Source organism: Diplodia seriata, assembly GCF_021436955.1.
Source record: "Diplodia seriata strain FDS-637 chromosome Unknown scaffold_4, whole genome shotgun sequence".
Classification (NCBI taxonomy): Eukaryota; Fungi; Ascomycota; class Dothideomycetes; order Botryosphaeriales; family Botryosphaeriaceae; genus Diplodia; species Diplodia seriata.
In genome coordinates, this window is record NW_027117311.1 from 2,249,963 (window position 1) to 2,268,592 (window position 18,630).

General features: G+C 57.5%; 5 protein-coding genes across 5 annotated transcripts; 2 read left to right on the top strand and 3 right to left on the bottom strand.

The window, feature by feature from the left end:
• Positions 1 to 1,229: 1,229 nt before the first annotated feature.
• On the bottom strand, positions 1,230 to 1,710 carry SLS55_004547 (uncharacterized protein; the record flags this gene model as incomplete). The annotated part of the gene is made up of 2 exons (XM_066776003.1): positions 1,230 to 1,415; positions 1,477 to 1,710. 2 exons carry the CDS (start codon positions 1,708 to 1,710, stop codon positions 1,230 to 1,232), a joined length of 420 nt encoding a protein of 139 aa, XP_066633884.1.
• A 1,781-nt stretch (positions 1,711 to 3,491) lies between these two features.
• On the bottom strand, positions 3,492 to 3,976 carry SLS55_004548 (uncharacterized protein; the record flags this gene model as incomplete). Its single annotated transcript, XM_066776004.1, is given in 2 exon segments — positions 3,492 to 3,957; positions 3,972 to 3,976. The coding sequence occupies 2 exon segments, from the start codon at positions 3,974 to 3,976 to the stop codon at positions 3,492 to 3,494; spliced, it is 471 nt and encodes a 156-aa protein (XP_066633885.1).
• Positions 3,977 to 6,217: 2,241 nt separating this feature from the next.
• On the top strand, positions 6,218 to 7,618 carry SLS55_004549 (uncharacterized protein; the record flags this gene model as incomplete). Its single annotated transcript, XM_066776005.1, has 2 exons — positions 6,218 to 6,644; positions 6,738 to 7,618. 2 exons carry the CDS (start codon positions 6,218 to 6,220, stop codon positions 7,616 to 7,618), a joined length of 1,308 nt encoding a protein of 435 aa, XP_066633886.1.
• A 528-nt stretch (positions 7,619 to 8,146) lies between these two features.
• Positions 8,147 to 10,020, top strand: SLS55_004550 (uncharacterized protein; the record flags this gene model as incomplete). Its single annotated transcript, XM_066776006.1, has 3 exons — positions 8,147 to 9,112; positions 9,810 to 9,867; positions 9,977 to 10,020. The coding sequence occupies 3 exons, from the start codon at positions 8,147 to 8,149 to the stop codon at positions 10,018 to 10,020; spliced, it is 1,068 nt and encodes a 355-aa protein (XP_066633887.1).
• Positions 10,021 to 10,887: 867 nt separating this feature from the next.
• On the bottom strand, positions 10,888 to 18,540 carry SLS55_004551 (uncharacterized protein; the record flags this gene model as incomplete). The annotated part of the gene is made up of 2 exons (XM_066776007.1): positions 10,888 to 18,098; positions 18,537 to 18,540. The coding sequence occupies 2 exons, from the start codon at positions 18,538 to 18,540 to the stop codon at positions 10,888 to 10,890; spliced, it is 7,215 nt and encodes a 2,404-aa protein (XP_066633888.1).
• Between the last annotated feature and the right edge of the window lie 90 nt (positions 18,541 to 18,630).

The following is an 18,630-nucleotide window of genomic DNA, read 5'->3' on the forward strand; positions in this document are numbered from 1 at the left end:
ATGGCAGCGGCGGCGGCGGTGATGTGGTGTTGTTTGCTTCTGAACGCTGGGATGTGGTTGGACTGGTGATTAGCGTTGCGCGCTGGCTCTCGGAAAAGCCACGCGCCTTTGGCCGGAGCGTGCAAGGGTCCCGCCCGCGGGGAAGAACCATGATTTTGCTTTCCAAGCTGTCGACATTGACATTCTGCCTTTCTCTTGAGTTATTCTATACAGATCATGCTTCTCGGTTATTTTTTGTCTACTCAGGGCCATTGACTATCTCATCCCATGGATGCAGAATGCCCAAAAATGAAGAGCGCTGTCTGATCGACTTTGCAAAACTTGTCTGGAGCCAAAACAAATTAAAAGAGTAAAGGATAACATATATGTAGAGTGAGTTGTTGAGGCCTTTCTTGCTTACGAAAGAATGAATCTTCTCAGCACGTCTCGTCCAAGAAGTCATACTTTATTATGGGTAGCCGAAGTCCACGTCTGGATGGATGTTTCTGTGATTATTTTTTAACCCCACATCAAGTCTTCACAATCGCTCCAACTACTCCCTCACAGAACACAATCTTTCGCGACACGGATCCCATGGCCACTATACTATGCGTCAGAGTATACGCTGATATATTCGCGAACATTCGTGTGCACATGCCTTCGGTAAGAGTGTTTTTGTCTTCCCCCAGCCATCCATTTCATTCAGCCCATGGTGCGGGAAAACAAAGAACAAAATTTAGTATTCGAGATACGGCTGAATAGCAAACTTACTAGATAGTATCAACAAAATCCTTCCATGCGAAGTCTGCACTAGTTAGGTAAGCATAGCCACGATTTTCAATAGCGCGCGCATCGAAGGCTTAGAGTCGCAGGATTCAGAACCAAGCGTACCATGGACGCGCATCATGTCCACCCACAAGTCACATCAAATCAATTGTAGCACAGAAGAAACAGTCCCAAGATTATGTGTAAGACATTATTCATTACTCGTGTGAACAGCAGTGTACGCTCATGATGCAGTCGTGCCCTTCCATCCAAAGCAACTTCCTCCCCATCTCCTCCCCACACCCGGCCCGATCACGTTCCAATGCAACCCACCCTCGCCTTTTTTTTTTTTCTATCCTTGAAGGAGGGTTACACATCCTCGGCTTCTCTGCTCGGGCACGCAACCCGTTTGAGACGAACGAGAACAAGATATAAAACAGGTAGAAACGCGTAGGGTCCGAGAGATATCATGTCAGAAAAGACATTTACAAGCCGCAGTTGCTGAGGGGAACCTCGGCGGAGGTGGCCTCGATGCGGCCAAGGGCGGCGGCCTGGTTGTTGGTGAGATCGTTCATGGCGGCCTGGGCCAAGTTGAAGCCGTTGGCGGCGTGGTCGATAGCGAGGACGTTGATCGTCTTGCCGTTGTAGGTCAGGGAGTAGCACTTGCCGCACTGTGGAGATGGCTTGTTAGTACATCGGGTCTCTTATACGGAAGACAGGAAGAGAACTTACGTTGGCGGAACCCCAGCCGGCAATGGTGTCGGCGCCACCAATGTAGGGGAACTTGGAGACGGCGCCCTGAGTCTGCCAGCCGTACTTGGTGATCAGGCCGTTGGTGCCGTCGGAGCAAGAGACGGCGGTCAGGGAGCGGCTGGCGTCATCGTAGCCGGTGTCGTAGGAGACGGAGACGGCAGAGGTCATGGCGACCATGGAGGCCAGGGAAGCGAGGACGGTGGTGAACTGCATTTTGATGGTGGTGGTGTTTTGAGGTTGGTTGATTAAGAAGTCGGAGGTGATTAAGAATTATCGAGTGCTTGGATTGATGCGGATGCTGGTGATGATGATGGGAGAGACTGAGAGCGCGAGCGATTGATCTTTATAGGCGTTGTTGTGCTCGATGCCTCACACGGTGGCTAGCACACGGCCTGGCAAGAGGCTCGTAAACGGACCCCTCCATGCACCTTGATCCCTCCATGTAGCATCCACGATCCGAGCCTCAGATCACCAGGTGCGTCCGTGCTGGCCAATGGGTGGGCGGACCTCGTATAGAGAGAGACCCTAGAGTCGACATGGTGCTCTTCTAAGCCTAACGCCAGCAGGAACCGATGCCCGTTGTAGCCACACCCAGTACAGCGCTAGCCCGCCTCTTTCACCCCCCGTAGAGCGCTAGCCCGCCTCTTCCCCTCTCCTACCTAGTCCATCTCACCCGAGCTGCTGTACAGCCGCAAAGGAGCGAGGCTGGAGCTTTTTTCTCCGGAACGGTCGGTCTTACCTGCGACGATGTGGCACCTGGAAGCTGGCGGAAGCAAACACCAAGTCTCGGAGAGGGGCGCACAGCTTGACGGGTTGCACGGAGCAGTCCATCATCCGATTGTCTCGTCGCTAGAGGCAAATACGAGAAGACGACTGCGTTCCCCGCCTCTCGCTCGCAAAGAGCGAGCGATCATCGGCGGTGAGCTGGGGTGTTCTTCATGGGCTTCCCCACAGTTTGCAGTCGGCCTGCAAGGGTGAAGGGCTGACAAGGAAGAGCCGCAGCGTCGAGAGGTGACACTGGCGCGTGGTATGTTTTGGGCGGCGCGGTAACCGCAAGCAGGAGAAGGCGGAGGCGACGTCACGAGGAGCAGCGTCAGAGGCGCGCTGAGAGAAGTGGCAGAGCGCAGAGTGCAGAGAGGAGGGTGGCGGCGCGCGGGAAAGGCGTCCAACTGCGCGTGTTCGGCTATCGGGCGCACTCCAAAAATAGCGAGCCCCCACTGGCCCATGGCACCTTCTCGTCTTCGCCCGCAACTCTCAACAATCACCAGCCTGTGCTTTCTCACGCCGTCGCTGCTGTCACCCGCTGCACCGTGAGACGGCCCCGAGCGCCGACGACAACGCAGCAGCAAAACACGAACTCTAGCCTCCTCTGCTGCGCCTGCGGGAGTCAGCTATTGAGTAGGAGTGCTTACTGTGTAGTAGAGCTACCGCCTGCGTCTTTCGGATCTGCGAGACGGCTTGGTGCCGACAACGGATGGCCTTACGAGAAAGACGTCACGGTGAGCTCAAAGGCGGCAGCCCGGGCGGCGGTCACTGTATGGATCCAGCAACATCACCGTGCTCTCCTGCCGGCACCCCCGCGACCGGCAGGACGTATTGCTCTCGACCGGACGCCCGTCTCTGCTCCCGGCAGGTGTGATTAATCTCGAGACAAACATTAATTTGCAACCAAGACAGCTCCTCACTTCCACTGCAACATGATCCGGATCACCGGTCGCGGGGTCTCTCGGCCTTACTATCCAATACAGCTGCATTTTTTCCGTTCTGTTTTCGGGCCTTGCATCCGGAATATAGCTCAACGACAAGACGGTCAGGGAGCTTGGAGCAGCGCGCACCCCCTATCGCCGTGACAACGCTGCGCCTCCGCACCGCACGGTGGCCTCGAACCACCACCATCCATCCAAGTGCAATCCATCGCCGGTGAACGACGTGCCGTTTCTCGCCCGAGTTAACCGCAGTGCTTACGCTGGAAGTGCTTACATACAGAAAGGTATCTACGCAGAACTGCCTTGCATCCGCCCAACTCCCGAGTCGCTCTTGATGTGGAGCGTCTTCATCTTCTCGTTCGCAGCCTCAAACTCGACGCATTCATCAAATGGGGCATCATGAATCCCGCCAGCGAGGTCCTTCAGTGACTTTGGTGGCCTTGGTTCGTCCGTGGCCTCGCTGATCGCATCTTCGTGTTGGCCACGCACATACAAGGGTTCAGTCTGTCCAGACTCTCTGGCACCCGTCTCAATGGTCGGAGGGTGTACCCATGTGGTCTCGGTCCTCGCGAATCCCTCTTCCGTCGTGTACCTCAACTCGTCACCTTCAGTGCCCGAAAATTTCCGAGCAGTGAATTTGCGCGGTTCCCTTGCCGTCGCATCGCCTCTCTGCCTGGATACTGTCTCTGCGACTAGCCAGTTCCTTGCTCGGTTGCCCGTGCTGCGACCAGGAACCTGATCTTCGGAGATTTCGCTGAGTCCACCGACCTCATTGCGAACGAAATGGCGCGCTGGTAATACCTCCACGTCCACTACTGGAAGAATTCGATGAAACACATCATGCGTATGGATTTCTCGAAAAATTCGCTCTTCGCGGATCTCGTGCACCTCTGGTTTTATTGTTTCGTGCGTAACCGCTAAAGAGATGGATTGTCAGCCAAATGTCTCCACAAACAAGATCTGCAGAGGCGTAGGTTTACCTGGGGCATACCGTGAGTGGTAGGTAGTGTCTACGGTGTTCTTCAAGTCAACAACTCCCTCAAGACTCGGTGGCTCCGGACTGTCTTCGATCAGGTAAGACCGGTGGGCGCTCCGTTCGTTGTATCCATCCGGGATACCGTCAGGAGTGTAGAACCTCTCCACGGGCTCTTGCACACTCCATCGATGTGTCGGGTCGCTGAGGTCGCGCAGGCCAGAAGAGTAAGCTCTCTTCCTCCTGAGCGACCCTCCGCTATTGCGCTTTGGAACTTCTTGGGCACTTTCCTCGTCGCTTGAGTGATCCAGAAAAAGCCTGGACTGAGTGTTGTCCACCCTCAACTGCGCTGATGAAGGGGAAGCTTCCTCCTCCAAGGAGTAGTTTACCGTGTCGCGCGGATTGAGTCCCTTGGAAGGGACCGATAACGGAGCCGGGAAGCTGGACCCATCCCCGGCTGCATTTTCCCTAGCATGATCGCCAGTGGCTTGGTTCCTGGTTGATGCTGTAGGAGGTCTGGGAAATGTCTCGGGCAGTGTTCTGTCGGCTAAATCATCCCCATAATAACTCTCACTCCCAGCAGATAATTGCCTAGCAGCGAGACTGCCACCAGAAACGCTCCCATATCTGGCATCATCACTCGTTACGGCTGTGCCGGGCAGAGGAGGAGGCGACATTTCCTCCGAGTTTTGCACGTCGCCGTTTTCTGGCTTCCAGAGATTCTCAGGCCGGCCTTTGCGCGATGCGTCTGACGCGGCCTTCTTCAATCGATTCCGGCGTTGGTCGCGGGCTTGTTGGCTTGGTCCAACGGATGCAGGCCGCTTGGCCTTGGCCGGGCTTCCACTGTGGACGGGTTTGCTGGCTGGGTGACTGTCAGTCAATGCGACGTCTCCTCGCAGTGGTAAGCTTCCTCGGCGTGGTGGAGTTCCTGGGACTGCATCGCGATAGGGGAGGGAGTGGACGTTGGATTGCTTGTCTGGGCTCCAAGTCCGCCTGTGCAAGAGTCGCTTGATAGCGTCGCCCATTCGGAGCTCCCTGCAGAGACCTTAAAGCGCAGAGATGGGTGTGGTGAGAGGCGAGAGGGCTGAGCAAAGCTGCAAGGACTCGGGCGAATGGGCTGGCACAGCGTCGAACGGCAGAGAATCTGACGATGCAGCGCGACCCCGCAGCCGCCCGTTCGTCATAGCCGTCCGCGCGCCATTGGAATCCAGGACGACGACCGGAAGGGGAAAGTTCGCAGTGTGCAAAGAGCGGTTGTTGATGACATCACTAGCCTTCAGCCACTCGATCGACCAACCAGCGCCTCAACCGTCACACCGTGGATGTGCGTCGTGGCCCAGCGCGGTGGCTGGGCTACCGGCGTGATGCACAGAGGGAGCTGAAAGCACTCCAGGTCGATGGGCCCAGGCATCGCACCGCCAGCGGCCTGTCCCGCGGTGATGACACAAGCACGCACCGCCAGCGAGTCCCCACCCTCCACGCCAACGCTCAGCTGGGTATCCCCACTTGCAGCAGATCTGCTAATCGACGACCAGCATCCAGCCATCCCGTCCTGCTATTGGTGCTGCCAGCTTTGGCGATCCCTGTGCCTGGTCCACTGGCGTACGACTACTCCAGCTGGCGCTCCCATTCGATGGCGCTTTACTATTCACCATCGCCAGCGAGGCCATCTGCGGCGATCCATTAGCGCTCACGCCCTTTCCGTCGCTGGCCGGTGCCCCGTGGCGAACGATTTGCGCAATGCTTGCAAGCCCGGCGCGATGGAGGGAGATGGCCAAAAAGTGTGGCTTTGCTAATTTCCTAATGCGGCCATCTAAGTCCACGTCCGCGCATGCACTTCGACCGCGCTACATCATCACCGAACCCTTATGATGTATGCGCATCGATGACGAGTGTCTGCATGCTGACACCCTGGCTTCTTAAAAAGAGTCGTGCTGTCGCCTGTACTCGGTACTTCATCCACACTTCAACCTCTCAATCCATCTGAGCACCTTTGATTTGTACCCCGTACCAAACATATTTTATTACTACCATCGCAACAATGGAGAAAGCCAAGGCCGCCGTTAGCGACTTCATGTCCAAGTCTGGCCACCATGACACCACCGTTCACGAGAGGGTCAACCCTGCCGTTAAGCACGAGACGGTGAAGCCTTCCAGGCACGAAAACGTCACCACCGCCATCGATAAGGAGGTTCACCAAGACCATTACCACACAGCTGTCCAGCCAGTCCACGATCGCGAGGTTCTCCCTGAGCAGCATCACCACAATCTTGCCGGCGTCGAGCACCGTCAGTTCGATCACGGCAACGAGCATGAGGTGCAGCAGCGCCTGAAGCAGGAGGCTGCCCAGTTCAAGGATGAGTCTGTCAGGCACGACGAGCACACCACCCGCTCTGCCGCGCCGCAAGTCGCGGGCGAGCACGTCCACCATCACGTGCACGAGACGATCCAGCCCGTGGTGCAGAAGGGTAAGCTTCTATCTCTAATCTCTCAATACCCGATTCTCCAATGATCACCGCCATGTCGATCCGATCCACGCCACTAATACAACATTACTATAGAAACCATCGAACCCCACGTCGTTCACACCACCGTTCCCATCCACGAGGTTCACCATAACTCGGCCCAGCACCACTCCACCTCGGCTCTGCCCGCCGTCAGCATGGATGAGTTCCGGCGCGCGGGCGGCGCGCTGACCGGCCGCGAGGAGCGGTATGACGGCTTCGAGGGCGAGCCGCGCAACATCGGCAGCCACGGCAGCAACATCGGAACCGGTCTCGGCCACGAACACGGCACCCACGGCCACCAGCACGAGCACGGCAGTGGCCTGACCGGCAGCGGCGTCGGTGGTGCCGGCGGCACCGCTCTTCGCGGCGACCACAGCATCACCGGCGACCACGGCCGCGGCACCACCGGCCGTCACGGCGAGCACGGTAGCGGCGCCATCGGAACCGCCGCCGCCGCCGGTGCGGCAGGCACCGCTGCTGCCCAGCACCACCAGCACAACAAGGAGCGCGAGCCCGGCGTCGGCGGCACGCACTTCGATCGCGACGGCCGCAACACCACTGGCACTTCTACTACTGGTCGTGGTGTCGGCGGCGCCGTCGAGAGGGGTCTCGAGCGCGAGCGGGGCACCGGTATGTCTCCCACCACTGGCTCGACCGGTCCGACCAGTACGTCTGGCGCGGCCACGTCCGGCAGCCGCATCCCGCAGCACAGCACCGGCGCTGGGCGGGGTGCCGCGGGCGGTGGTCTGACCGGCAGCGGTGTCGGCAGCGGTGTCGGCAGTGGTATCGGCAGCGGTCGCCATCACGACGATAGTAGTGTGCCGGCGGAGCGGACGACTACTGGTAGCAGCACGGCGAGCAAGCCGAGCTTGCTTGATCGGTTGAACCCGATGAAGGATACGGATGGCGATGGAAAGAAGGGAATTATGGATTAGATTGTGTACGATGGGATGGGGGTTTGATGATGAATTGTCTACGTGTGTAATGTGTCACGATTATTGATTAATTACATCTTTTTCTACTGAAAAGTCTCTTATGGTTGATTATATTGAGTTTGTTGAGGTGGGAGGTAGGTGTGAATTAAGCAAATGTTATATTCCACAGTTCTGTTTTATTACCAAATACACTAACCCGCCCCCAACAGATTTGTTTTGTACCTCTTAAATCTGTCTTGCCTCTGTAAGTGGTATGATACCGAGCGTGTAGAGATAGTGGTAACTAACTGTGTACTTTCATGAACTACCGTCGAATGCATTCCAAGTAATCACTGCGAGCGCAGCATTGAGCAACTATCCCCACCAATAATCAGTATGCGTGGCGTTGTGAGATCAGGCAAGCCTACGACGTCTCATAGGCTGAACGAGAGCACCCCCTCAAAACCTGCACAGCCTTGTGCTCCCCAGCCTCTACTCACCTGGACTTCCAGCCTACTCGGACACACACGACAACCTCAACATTACAAGATGCCTCCTTCGAGCAAGCGAGCGCTGCCGGCAGAACCCCATGACGATCTCGAAGTCCACCGGGTACGCATCAATCCTGACGGCCTCCGCAAGAACTACAGCTACACGCGCCTGCAGCACACGGACGAGACACGCCTCTTGATCATCCAGCCTGGGGAACTCGAGTCCGACATTCACTGCACTCTTCACCACGTGCGATTCTCAGAAGCGCCGGAATACGAGGCGCTGTCATACACTTGGGGAAGTAAGGAGAAGCCTCGCCGGATCGACTGCGGGGAGGGCTGCGAGCTCGCGGTGACGGAGAACTGCTTCAACGCCATCAAACGGCTCCGATGGATCGATTGGCCAAGAACGGTCTGGATTGATGCTGTCTGTATCGATCAAGAGAATGATCCGGAGAGGGGCCATCAAGTCCGGAACATGCCATCGATTTACAAGCAGGCGACTCGCGTTATCGTCTATCTGGGCGAGGCTGCGGATGAGAGCGATCGCGCCATGGAGTACATACACCTAGAAAGAGAGCCATTCAGATGGGAAGGCAAGTTCCCGCCGCCTGAAGTGCGGAAACTGCTGGAACGGGCATGGTTCAGCAGGATTTGGGTGTTGCAAGAAGTGTACATGGCGAAGGAAGTAACGGTGCTGTGCGGCGACAAGTCAGTAGAGTGGGAACCGGATATCCAGCTGCTGAGTGTTTGGCCGGCACAGAACAAATTGGTTCAGTTTCCCCAGGCTCTCAGTATGCGAACGGCTCCATGGAAATCCGGCATGGCTCAGAACGATCTCTTCTATCTGTTGGCTGAAACCAGACACTGCCACTGCGAAGATCCTCGCGATCGGATATTTGCTCTGTTCTCCATGAGCTCGGAAGAATCGCAGTTGGGAATCAACGTGGACTACACGATCTCAGTCGAAAAACTCTATATCAACGTAGCGATGGACATGCTTGACCGCTTTGGCTTAGAAGAGGTGCTCTCTGCGGTCGAATTTGATGAAAATAGGAGGATGGATGGCCTGCTGTCTTGGATGCCTGATTGGAGAACTCCTCACGATTGTATACCCCTGCAAAGAATCAGTGAAGAAGGAAAACATGACAACGGGCACCCACTCTCTGATGACCAAAATTTGCCCCCAATCACTGCAAGCAAATATCTTCGCCTTCGGGGACACTGCATCACAACAATCGACTGTGTGGAGGAGCTCTTCGTCCCGGCTACCGGGGGGTGGAATGAAGGATGCGCCGACCGATGGAGGGCACGATTTTGCTCGTACTTCTCAGATGACTCAAATGAAACGCTTGTATTGTCCGCCGAGCTGGAAAGGATCATGATCATGGGATCACCATCGAATTCAACAATATCCTCCTTTCACCGGTCTGAAAAGAACAAATACGCATCCGTTGATTCATTTATACAAGTTTCACGAGGCCGACGGAAGCCACATAATTCGAAGCCCAATTTGTTATATTGGGAGAAACATTGGGAGAAATATTTCTTGGACCACAAAAGAGCCTCCCAGTGCTGCAGAGGGCGATGTCTGTTCATGGCGAATCATCATGCGGGCCTGGTGCCGGCAAAGACACAAGAGGGCGACATCATCTGCAACTTGAACGGTGTTCGATATCCTGTAGTCCTTCGTGAGAGGGCTGATCACTACCTTTTCATAGGGTGCTGTTACTTTGTTGGCGAAGCTGAAGGTTGTCCCGAGTCAGAGTTCGAGATACGGTAAAGAACCAATATTTCTTCCTCCCAAATTGTATGCATCAACCTCTGTATCTTCTTCGTAGTTTCAAACTAGCACCACAATAGTTTAACGGTCATCCGGCCCTCGCAGATCTCGTGAAACATTTGCAGATGATCCTACCTTTCCAGAGGTAGGCTCTCAAATTACATAAGAATATCCAGACGTGTACTTTCACTGTATGAGCAAGATGACTTGAACAAAAGAGAAGACAAACACCAATCCTGAAAGCATGATCGCCCAACGACCGTTTTTACCCGTCCACCCCTATCTCATCCAGCGATACATGTACTACTCACTCACCTCACCAACCATCAAAAGAACAGACCCGTCAAACCTGTCAGAAACTCCCTCATATCCGCACCACACGCCGTCAACGCAAATCACCACCACCAACAGCAGTATCAAGAAGAATCCAGTCAATGCCAATACTTCATTCATTCTTTCTGTCTTTCCGCATGTGCTATTAACGACGACAACACCAACTAACAACGGCTAACGACAACAACGACACGACAACAACAAAAAGTAATTAATCTTTCTTTCCCTCCTTTTGTCACGCGCGCCTCTCCAACAATTCCTCCTCTTTCTCCGACGGGGGGTATCTAAAAAAAATGTTCCGACGAAATGTTTCTTTGCAGGTAGGCAGGCAAGCGAGCAAGGGGGGGTTAAAGCAACCAAGCAAGCGAGCAAGCGAGCAAAAAAAGCGCCAAAAAAGTTTACGGTTTGGTTTGAATGGATGGAAGGAAGCCTGAAATAACTGAACAGCGGAAAAAAACAAAAGAATGGACGCAAGACTGAGGCCTGCAAGAGTAACTGTACTTCAGTGTACAGCGTATGTGGGTGCATGGGTCGCAAAGTGAGAGACAGATTAGGAAAGCCATAACATACCAACAATAATCAACAAGAAAAAGAAATAAAACAAAAGAGATGAGCGTTTCCGGTTCCAATCTTGATCCCCATCATCATCTTCCCGCAATTAACACATCTCCCCAATCAATCTTTTACTGATGACGTTCCTGATGTCCCTGATGCCCGAACCCGGATCCTGGACCAAACGGCTCAAACTGCATCGGCTGTGGCACCGCACCGACGTGGATTCCCTCGTCCAGATCCGGGCTGACGGCAACGCCGATCCCGTACCTCTCGTCGACCGGGCCTCCCTTTCCGCCCATCATCCGCACATCTTGCTCATGGTGATACTGGTGATGCTGCTGTTGGTACTGCTGCATGTACGCCTCGTCGCCGTCCGTCTCCTCGTCGTAGTGGAACTGGCTGGGGCTGAAGTGGCTGTCCGGCGCATCGTGGTCGTACGCGCTCTTGGTCAGGAGTCCCGTGCCGCCGCGCGAGCCAGGCGGGGTCGCCAGCTGGTGGTGGTCGAAGTGGTGGCGGCTCAACGAGGAGTTGGAGCGTTGCTTGCCTTGTGACACGCTGCCCAGGACGGGGAAGCCACGAGCAGAGGTGGAGGAGGAGAAAGATTCGCGGTCATCGCGCGCGCGGCGGCCGGTCGAGGGTGTCGGGGTACGACGCAGTTGCGAGGCGGGCGGGGTCATGAGGCCGGCGAGGAAGCCGGCCGAGGGGTTGGGAGCCTTAACGGGCGTCTGTTCGCGATTGTCGGCAGCCGAAGCGGAACGCGAGAGCTTGCTGGCGTTGGCGTTCTCCCTGCCCTTGCGCCAGTTGCCGATGGCGGCGGCGAGCTGGGCAGCCTTGGGTGAGGCGAAGCTGGAGAGGCTTGCCAAGGCAGGGAAGGACTGGCCGCCCGAGATGAGACGCTCCTTCTCCTGCTGCTCCATCTGCAGGTTGGTGCGGATGCGGATGGCAGCGTCGCGGACCTGCTCGCGGTCGAAGGCGGGCTGGGCCAGAGAATTGATGAGGTCGGTGATGTCGTCGACGCGAACGCCGAGCAACTCGCGGAGCCAGCCGATCTCCGTCTCCTTCTCCTTGAGCCTCTGCGGAGCATCGCCGTCGAATTCTGACAGCTTCTGGTCGAGCGACTCGATGCGCTCCTCGCGTTCCTGCAGCTGTTCCTGGAGAACGGCGATCGACTCGCGGAGAGCTTGGGGCGAGACCTTCTCGGCAGCACTGGGCAAAGAGGGCTCTGGAGAAAGAAGAGTAGGGCTCTTGGAGGACTGAGCGGCAACAGCAGCGGCGTGGGCTGCGGATTTGGCAACTTCGAGCCTCTCCTCGAGGTGGACGATCTTGTCTTGCATGAATTCTACCTTCTCGTCGGCGAGAGAGAGACGGTCGTTGAGGGTTTGCTCGTTGTGCTGCTTGTCTTCGATGGCGTTGGCCAAGTCGCGGTTGTGCTGGCGGTGAAGGTCCTCAATCGTCTTCTCGTAGCGCTGCTGCTGGTCCTCGAGCTTCTCGGCGAGGCGCTTCTCGAGCATGCCGATCTCCCTCTCGTACCGCTGCTGCTGGTCTTCCATGGTCTTCTCATAGCGCTGTTGCTGGTCCTCCATGGCCTTCTCGTAACGGTGCTGCTGGTCCCTGAGGGCGCGGTCTCTGCCATCGTGGGCCTCACGAAGAGCGTCACGCTTGGCATCGGCCTCACCCTCAAGCACGAGCTCGTGCCTCGCCTTCTCCGTATCGCGGTCCATGCGGAGCTGATCGATCTCATTGCGAAGCCTGGCGTTCTCGCTCTCGAGCTCGGAGCGCACAATGTTGACCTGGTTGTTGGCCGCGTTGAGCTCGGCCTCCATGACCATACGGGTGCGCTTGATCTCCGCACGAGCAATCTCCCTCGATTCGTGGAACTCGCGCTCGAAGCGCTCGGCCCTCTTCTGGAACTCGGAGTTCTCCACGCGGAGCTTGTTCATGGCCTCCTCCATACCGGCACTGTGCCTCTGAGTCTGCTCCAAGATGACCTTCATGCGCATGCCCTCGCGCTCCTGGCCCTCCAGCCTCTCCATCTCCCTCTCGAACCTCTCGCGAGTGCGAGCCTCGGCCTCGATCCTGGCGCGAAGCGTCTCGTACTTCTTCGTGTGCTCCTCCTCTTGCCTTGCCCAGCGAGCTTTCTCGTCGGCGACATGGGTGGTAGCCGAAATCAGATCCTTCTGCAGTTGTTCAAGCCTGTGGCGCATCTTCTCGCGGCCGCGGATGGACTCCTGGTTCTGACCCTCCAGCGTGCTGATTGAGCGGCGGAGCTGCTCGTTGTCCTCGTTGGCTTTGTTGATCTCATCTGACCACTTCTTGCTGGACAAGCGGTACTCGTCAAGCGTAGCCTCAAGCGCTTCATTCTGCGTCTCGAGCGTGACGAGACGGCGGCGGAGCTCCTCCTGAGAAGACTCGGACGATCCGAGCCTCAGCTTCAGCTCATGCGATTCCTCGTTCAGAGCGCGGATCTTGTTGGCGTCGTCCCGGCCTTGAGCGCGAAGAAGAAGAAGTTCCTCCTCGGTCAGGGCCAGCTTGCGTTGCGCGTCATCCTCGGTGCGTTCGGCGACCTTTCGACTCTCAATCGTGACTTCCATGCGCGACTGCAACTCGTCGACCATCCTTTCCAATTCCGCAATGCGAGCCGCAGCTTCCGCGTTGGCCTCCTGCTGCTTCTTCTGGGCAAGGACGGAACTCTGTCGGTTCAGCGCTTCCTCCATGATCTCACGGAAATCATCCAGTTGGCCGGTGGCGGCAGAACGAGCGATCGACATCTTCAAGTCCGCGAGCGCCTGGTAGAATTCAGCAATATCAATGCCAGGCGACTTCGACGGTGCGGGAGGCATGGTAGCCTGAGACAAAGCCTCCACAACAGCGTTCTTGATCTTCTCGAGCTTGCGGCTCTTGCCTGGCGAGCGGTTGCGGTGCTGTGAGGCGAGGTCGTCATCCTCATCGTCAGCGTCGCTTTCGCCAGGTTCACCTGAGAAGCTGCGGCGCCCGGTACGCATCATGGCCATAGCGGAAATCGAGTCCTTGATGTTGTGAATGCTCCTCTCTAGAGGACCGAGACGACTCTGCAGCACGTTGTCAATGAGGCCATCAACGCGAGAATCGAAGAAGCCGCGCCGTTCTTTGAATTTGCCCTCTTCATCGGTTGTGACGATATCATCCCAGTCACTAACAGCAACATTGTCGCCACCGAGCCTGTGCACAGGTGACTCGTAGGCCAAGCCGGCCTTGGAATCGCTGAAGGGATCCTGACCGGACGAAGTGCCACCATCGTTGTGCGGAGGCGCGTACAGCGTCTGCTGGGGGACTGGACTGAGCGCATCGTTCCTGAATAGAGCCTGAGCTGGCCGCAAGTTGGACGCGGGTCTGGGCGGGGGGCTTGAGCGATTCCACCCGGGAGACTCCCTGATGATGCCAAATTCGGATCCCTGGTCGTTCATGGCCCTCATGATCTCGTCGATCTCGTTGAACGTAGGCCTTTCCTCGAAGTCGCCTTCGCCTGCTTCGCCTGCCTCTCCTGCCTCTCCTGATTCCCCTGCTTGGTTTTCTTGATTCTTGCCGTTCTCCATAGCTGTCATGAAAGAACCACCCTCGCTGGGCTGGTAGCTGTTCGCGTTTGTGACAGCAGGGCTGGGGTTGAACTGGCGCAAACCAGCAGCGGCCTGTTGTGCGTCTGTTGAAGGCTTCGTGACATGCACGCCAAACTTGAAGTCGAAGGGCTCCTGAGCTTCGTTGAGGTCGATGCTGTTCTGGTTGGTGATGTGACCTCTGTGGAAGTCGCCGTTGTAGCCCTCGTTCTGCTGCTGCGGGCCCCTTGGCTTGAATGGAGTCAACTGGCGTTGGATACCGTTCGGCGTCGGCGTCCTGTTCTCTTTGCCTTCGGGTATCGGGCTGATCCTGTCCCTGTACGCGTAGTTCTGCGATTGGATCGCATCTCCGAGTGGCTGCGGCGGGGCGTTGGAAGGAACGACGCGGGGAGTGGCAAACATTGGCTCAGCGTCGCCCTCGCGAGCATTCTGGCGGGCCCTCTTCTGCCGCCATTCGGCCTGCATAGGACGACCTTGCTCATCGAAATACTCCTGTTCCGCCTCCTCTTCCTGCTGCTGCTGCTGCTGCTGTTGCTGCATTTGCTGCAGTTGTTGAAGATCGGGTTTGATAATCGGAATAGCCTTGCTCCGCTTGGCGGGCTTGACAATGTCTTGTTCCTGGATATCGATATTGAACAGCTTGCCGGAATCCTGAGAGGAGCCGTTGGGTTGCGCAGAAGTGTCCGGTTGGAAAGCGTTGGCGTCGGGCTTGAACGCGGGACCTTGGGCAGCAAAGTCGAAAGTGGAACTAGGCATGGTACTAGCTGGCGTGGAAGGAACAACCGGCGGCTGCGGCAAGCCCAACCCACCGAGCTTGAAGGAAGGAACGAAACTGGGCACCGCAGCGTGAAGCTTGGTGTTTCCGCGGCTCGGAGGAGGGCGTTCCTCAGCAGGGTGCTGCTGCTGTCCCTGCTGGCCCTGAGGCTGAAAGTTCGGGCCGAAGGTGAAGTTGGCGTTGCTAGGGCTGAACTGCGCAGTCGGATTGAATGATGGGCCGGAGGGGAACTTGAATTCTGGCGCCTGGACGTTGAGCTTAGAGGTTGCAGAGCCTTGGCTGGAGTGGCTGACGTGATGGCTAGTGTTGAGGTTGGAGCTTGCGAAGGTAGTGTGCGACGACGAAACGCCGGTGGACTGGTCGTTCTGGCCCTCGATGCTAGGGTTTGTCTCCACGTCAGAGATGTTGGTCCTGTCGTCGTCTTCGTGGTGACCCTGGTAGCCGGAGCCGCCGTAGCTCGGCTGCCTGTTCTGCGACTGGTTTTGCATGCCATTGGAACCCTGCCACATTGTTGTGTTGCCGTTTGTCTGAGTTGGCTTGCTGGGCGGGCTGTGGATCCCGAATTTGTTTCCAGGGCCAAATTCCCCATCCTCGTCCAGCTGACGGTTGATAGCCTCCTCGAGGTGGTACTCAGCATCGCGAATCTCCCGTTCAAGGTTCTCGCTGATGTTGTGGCGGTGACTGCCGCGTGGAGTCGGAACGACGATGTTCGGGCTCGGGCCGTTGTTCGTCTGCGCCGGAGTCTGAGGCCTGATTTCCTCTTCGGCCTCTTCCTCGGGCAACTCCTCTAGAGTAAGATGGGGCCTGTTATTGAGGATCTGCTGCTGTTGCTGCTGGAGAAGCTGGTGCTGCAACTGTTGCTGTTGTTGATGCATTTGCGAGAAAGTATCCGTAGACGACGGGAAGGGATACTGGGCGTGTATCTGGGCATTATTCGTGAACGGCGACACAGGCGACATCATGTCTTGACCCGGGGCGCTGGTAGGAATGGCAGGCGAAGCGCCGCGAGTTCCACCATTTTGCGCCATAAACAGCGAAGGGGAGAAGCCAGCCAGCGGGGGAGTTGGTTGCTGAGGCAGAGACGGCGAAGCGAAGGTCGAATGCCTGTGAAGGTGACCGGTGGGCCTCTGAGGTCCGAATGGAGAAATCGGCGACGCGATCGACGTCCTCGACATGTGACCCGGGATACCGGGAGACGGGCCGGAAGGAAGCGAGAAGGGTGCAGAAAAGTTGGAGAACCCCTGGGTGCCCACAGAGATCGACTGGGGTGGCGGCGAGAAAGCCAAGCCGGGTCCACCAGCGAACTGCTGGGCCGATGCCGACCGAGACATCGGGTTTTCTACAATTTCCTCTTCGGGCGCACTTAGGGTCACGCCCAAAGCAGCCAGCTTCTGCTCTGTCAAGAACGCAACATATCTGTCCCACTCAGCCCTGTCGGGAATTGAAACACGCGTCGTATGTGTTGTACGCCATTGGTGTGTGTCGTCTGCGGGATCCGGCCATATCTCACGGTTTTGAGCAAGGCCAGAAGAGATGAAGCCATTCTCATCGCTGGTATCGAAGCCATGGACGCTCAACCCCGCTTCTTCAAACTGCTTTAGACGACCCTCCACCTCTTCCCGAGTCAGAGGCCGTGGCGGACCACCTTCCTTTCCTCTCTCACGATCGTATGGTATCTGGATGACGATGTTTCTGTTTTTCCATAGCACACGCTTCTTTGGCCGTTTTACAGGAAGTTCAGCAGCCTTGACTGGCGCGTGTGAATGTGCAGGCGCCGGCGCAGGTTGTGCTACCTTCGGCGGTGGAGGCGGCGGGGCGTCATTAACGGGCGACGGAGCCTTCGAAGGAGCTTTCGGCGGAGGAGGCGGCCCGTCCTTCGATATCGGCCGGGGTGGCTTCTCGTCTAAACTCTTCTCCTCCGTGCCACGGCTGGCGAGACTTCTTGATTCCGCATCAAAAATGACCTCCGTCTTCAACTCGCCGTCCTCACCATCCAACTGTTCCAGTTCGGGTTGTGCTGGTGCTGGTACTGGTGCTGGTCCGGGTCCTGGTGCAGGAGGCTCCATCGCTGGGGGAGTGTCCGCGAACCGCGAGGCCAGCATCTTCTCGAACGTCTCTTTTCCCTTCTGGCCGAAGTGGGCCCAGAAATCGGCCTGCTTCAACGTGAGGTTGTTCTGCCTCGGCTTGTGGCCCTTCTTATTCTTGCGCTTCTTGTCCTTGACCTTGGTCTGGCCGTCCTGTGAGGCCTCGCCGGCGTCTCCTTCGTCAGAGTCCTCGTCTGTCGAACCGTCGCTCCACCAATTGGCCTTCTCCGACTGCCACTGCCCGGTCAGAAACTGCTTTATCCAACCTTCGGTGGGCTCGCGCGGGAAGAAGAGCTGCGAGGACTGCTTCGTCTGGGCGGCGGGCGGGACCGGAGTCTTCTCGGCGGTCAAGTCCGGCCAAAGCTTGGGCGCTTTGGTCGGCGTGGCGGGGTCGCTGGCGTCCTTTGTGAGGAAGGACGGCAGGCGCTTGGGCAGCAGGTGCTCGAGATTGAACTTGAGCTTCGGCTCTCCGCTCTCCTCGAGGCGATTCGGGATCAGATGATCGAGGCCGAAGCGCGGCGAGTCTGGGTCGTCGGGCTCGGGGTCGAGGGCCCAGGTGTCCCTGTTGTGGCGGCGGGACTTGGTGTGGAACTCGGGCGACGGCTGCTGGTACGGCGACCCCCAGCTGGCGGTGTAGAAATGCGCCTGGTCGGCGGGCCGTTTCGCAGCGGCGGTGTGCGGTGTGCGAGGGATGCCGCCCAGCGAGGGCAGCTGCGGGAGCGGGGGAAGCTCAGGACTCGAGTGGCCGAGGGTCTGGGTGGGAGAGGGCTCGAGGGAACGCGCAGGCGACGCGGCGACCGCGGTGTCGATCTTGAGGGAGCGTGGAGGGCCCTCAGCAACGACAGCCGGCGGAGGCGAAGGGCGGGGCGGCGGCGTCTCGATGCGTTGAGCTTGCATCCAACATCTAGTGCCGCGGCGGGGCTAGAGCAGGGCCGCAATGGGAGGCGTGGGCTCGGCTGGGGCGGTGTTGCTGGTATGCTCGCGTTCCAGGACGCAACGCGTCGTGGGAGCGGTGCTGCAAGGATAGTTTTCCACGTCGAAAACCTGCGGGCTTCGCGCACGCGTGGGACAAAAGGAATGCGCGCAGGTAGCTAAAAGAGGGACATGGAGTCGGCGGCGATGGCACGAGCAGCTCCAGACGCGTGCAGACGGGCCTTGACCATAATTGACGGGGGGTGCGGAGATGGGGATGTGTTGGCCTGGCGGGCGAGGGTGACGCCGAACAACAGGCTTGTTAAGGGGAGCCGGGGCTCAGTCTAGCACCAGGCGGTCACGTTTTCGCCCGCGCTACCGGCGCCTGATTGGCTGCCCGCCGCCTGTCAAGCCACTCATGCCGCAAAACGGGAGCGGCCGCTCGAAGCCATGCCTGGGGAACCTTGCCCGCTGTGCGACTGACGCTGGCAGCCCTCTGACGTGAAACAC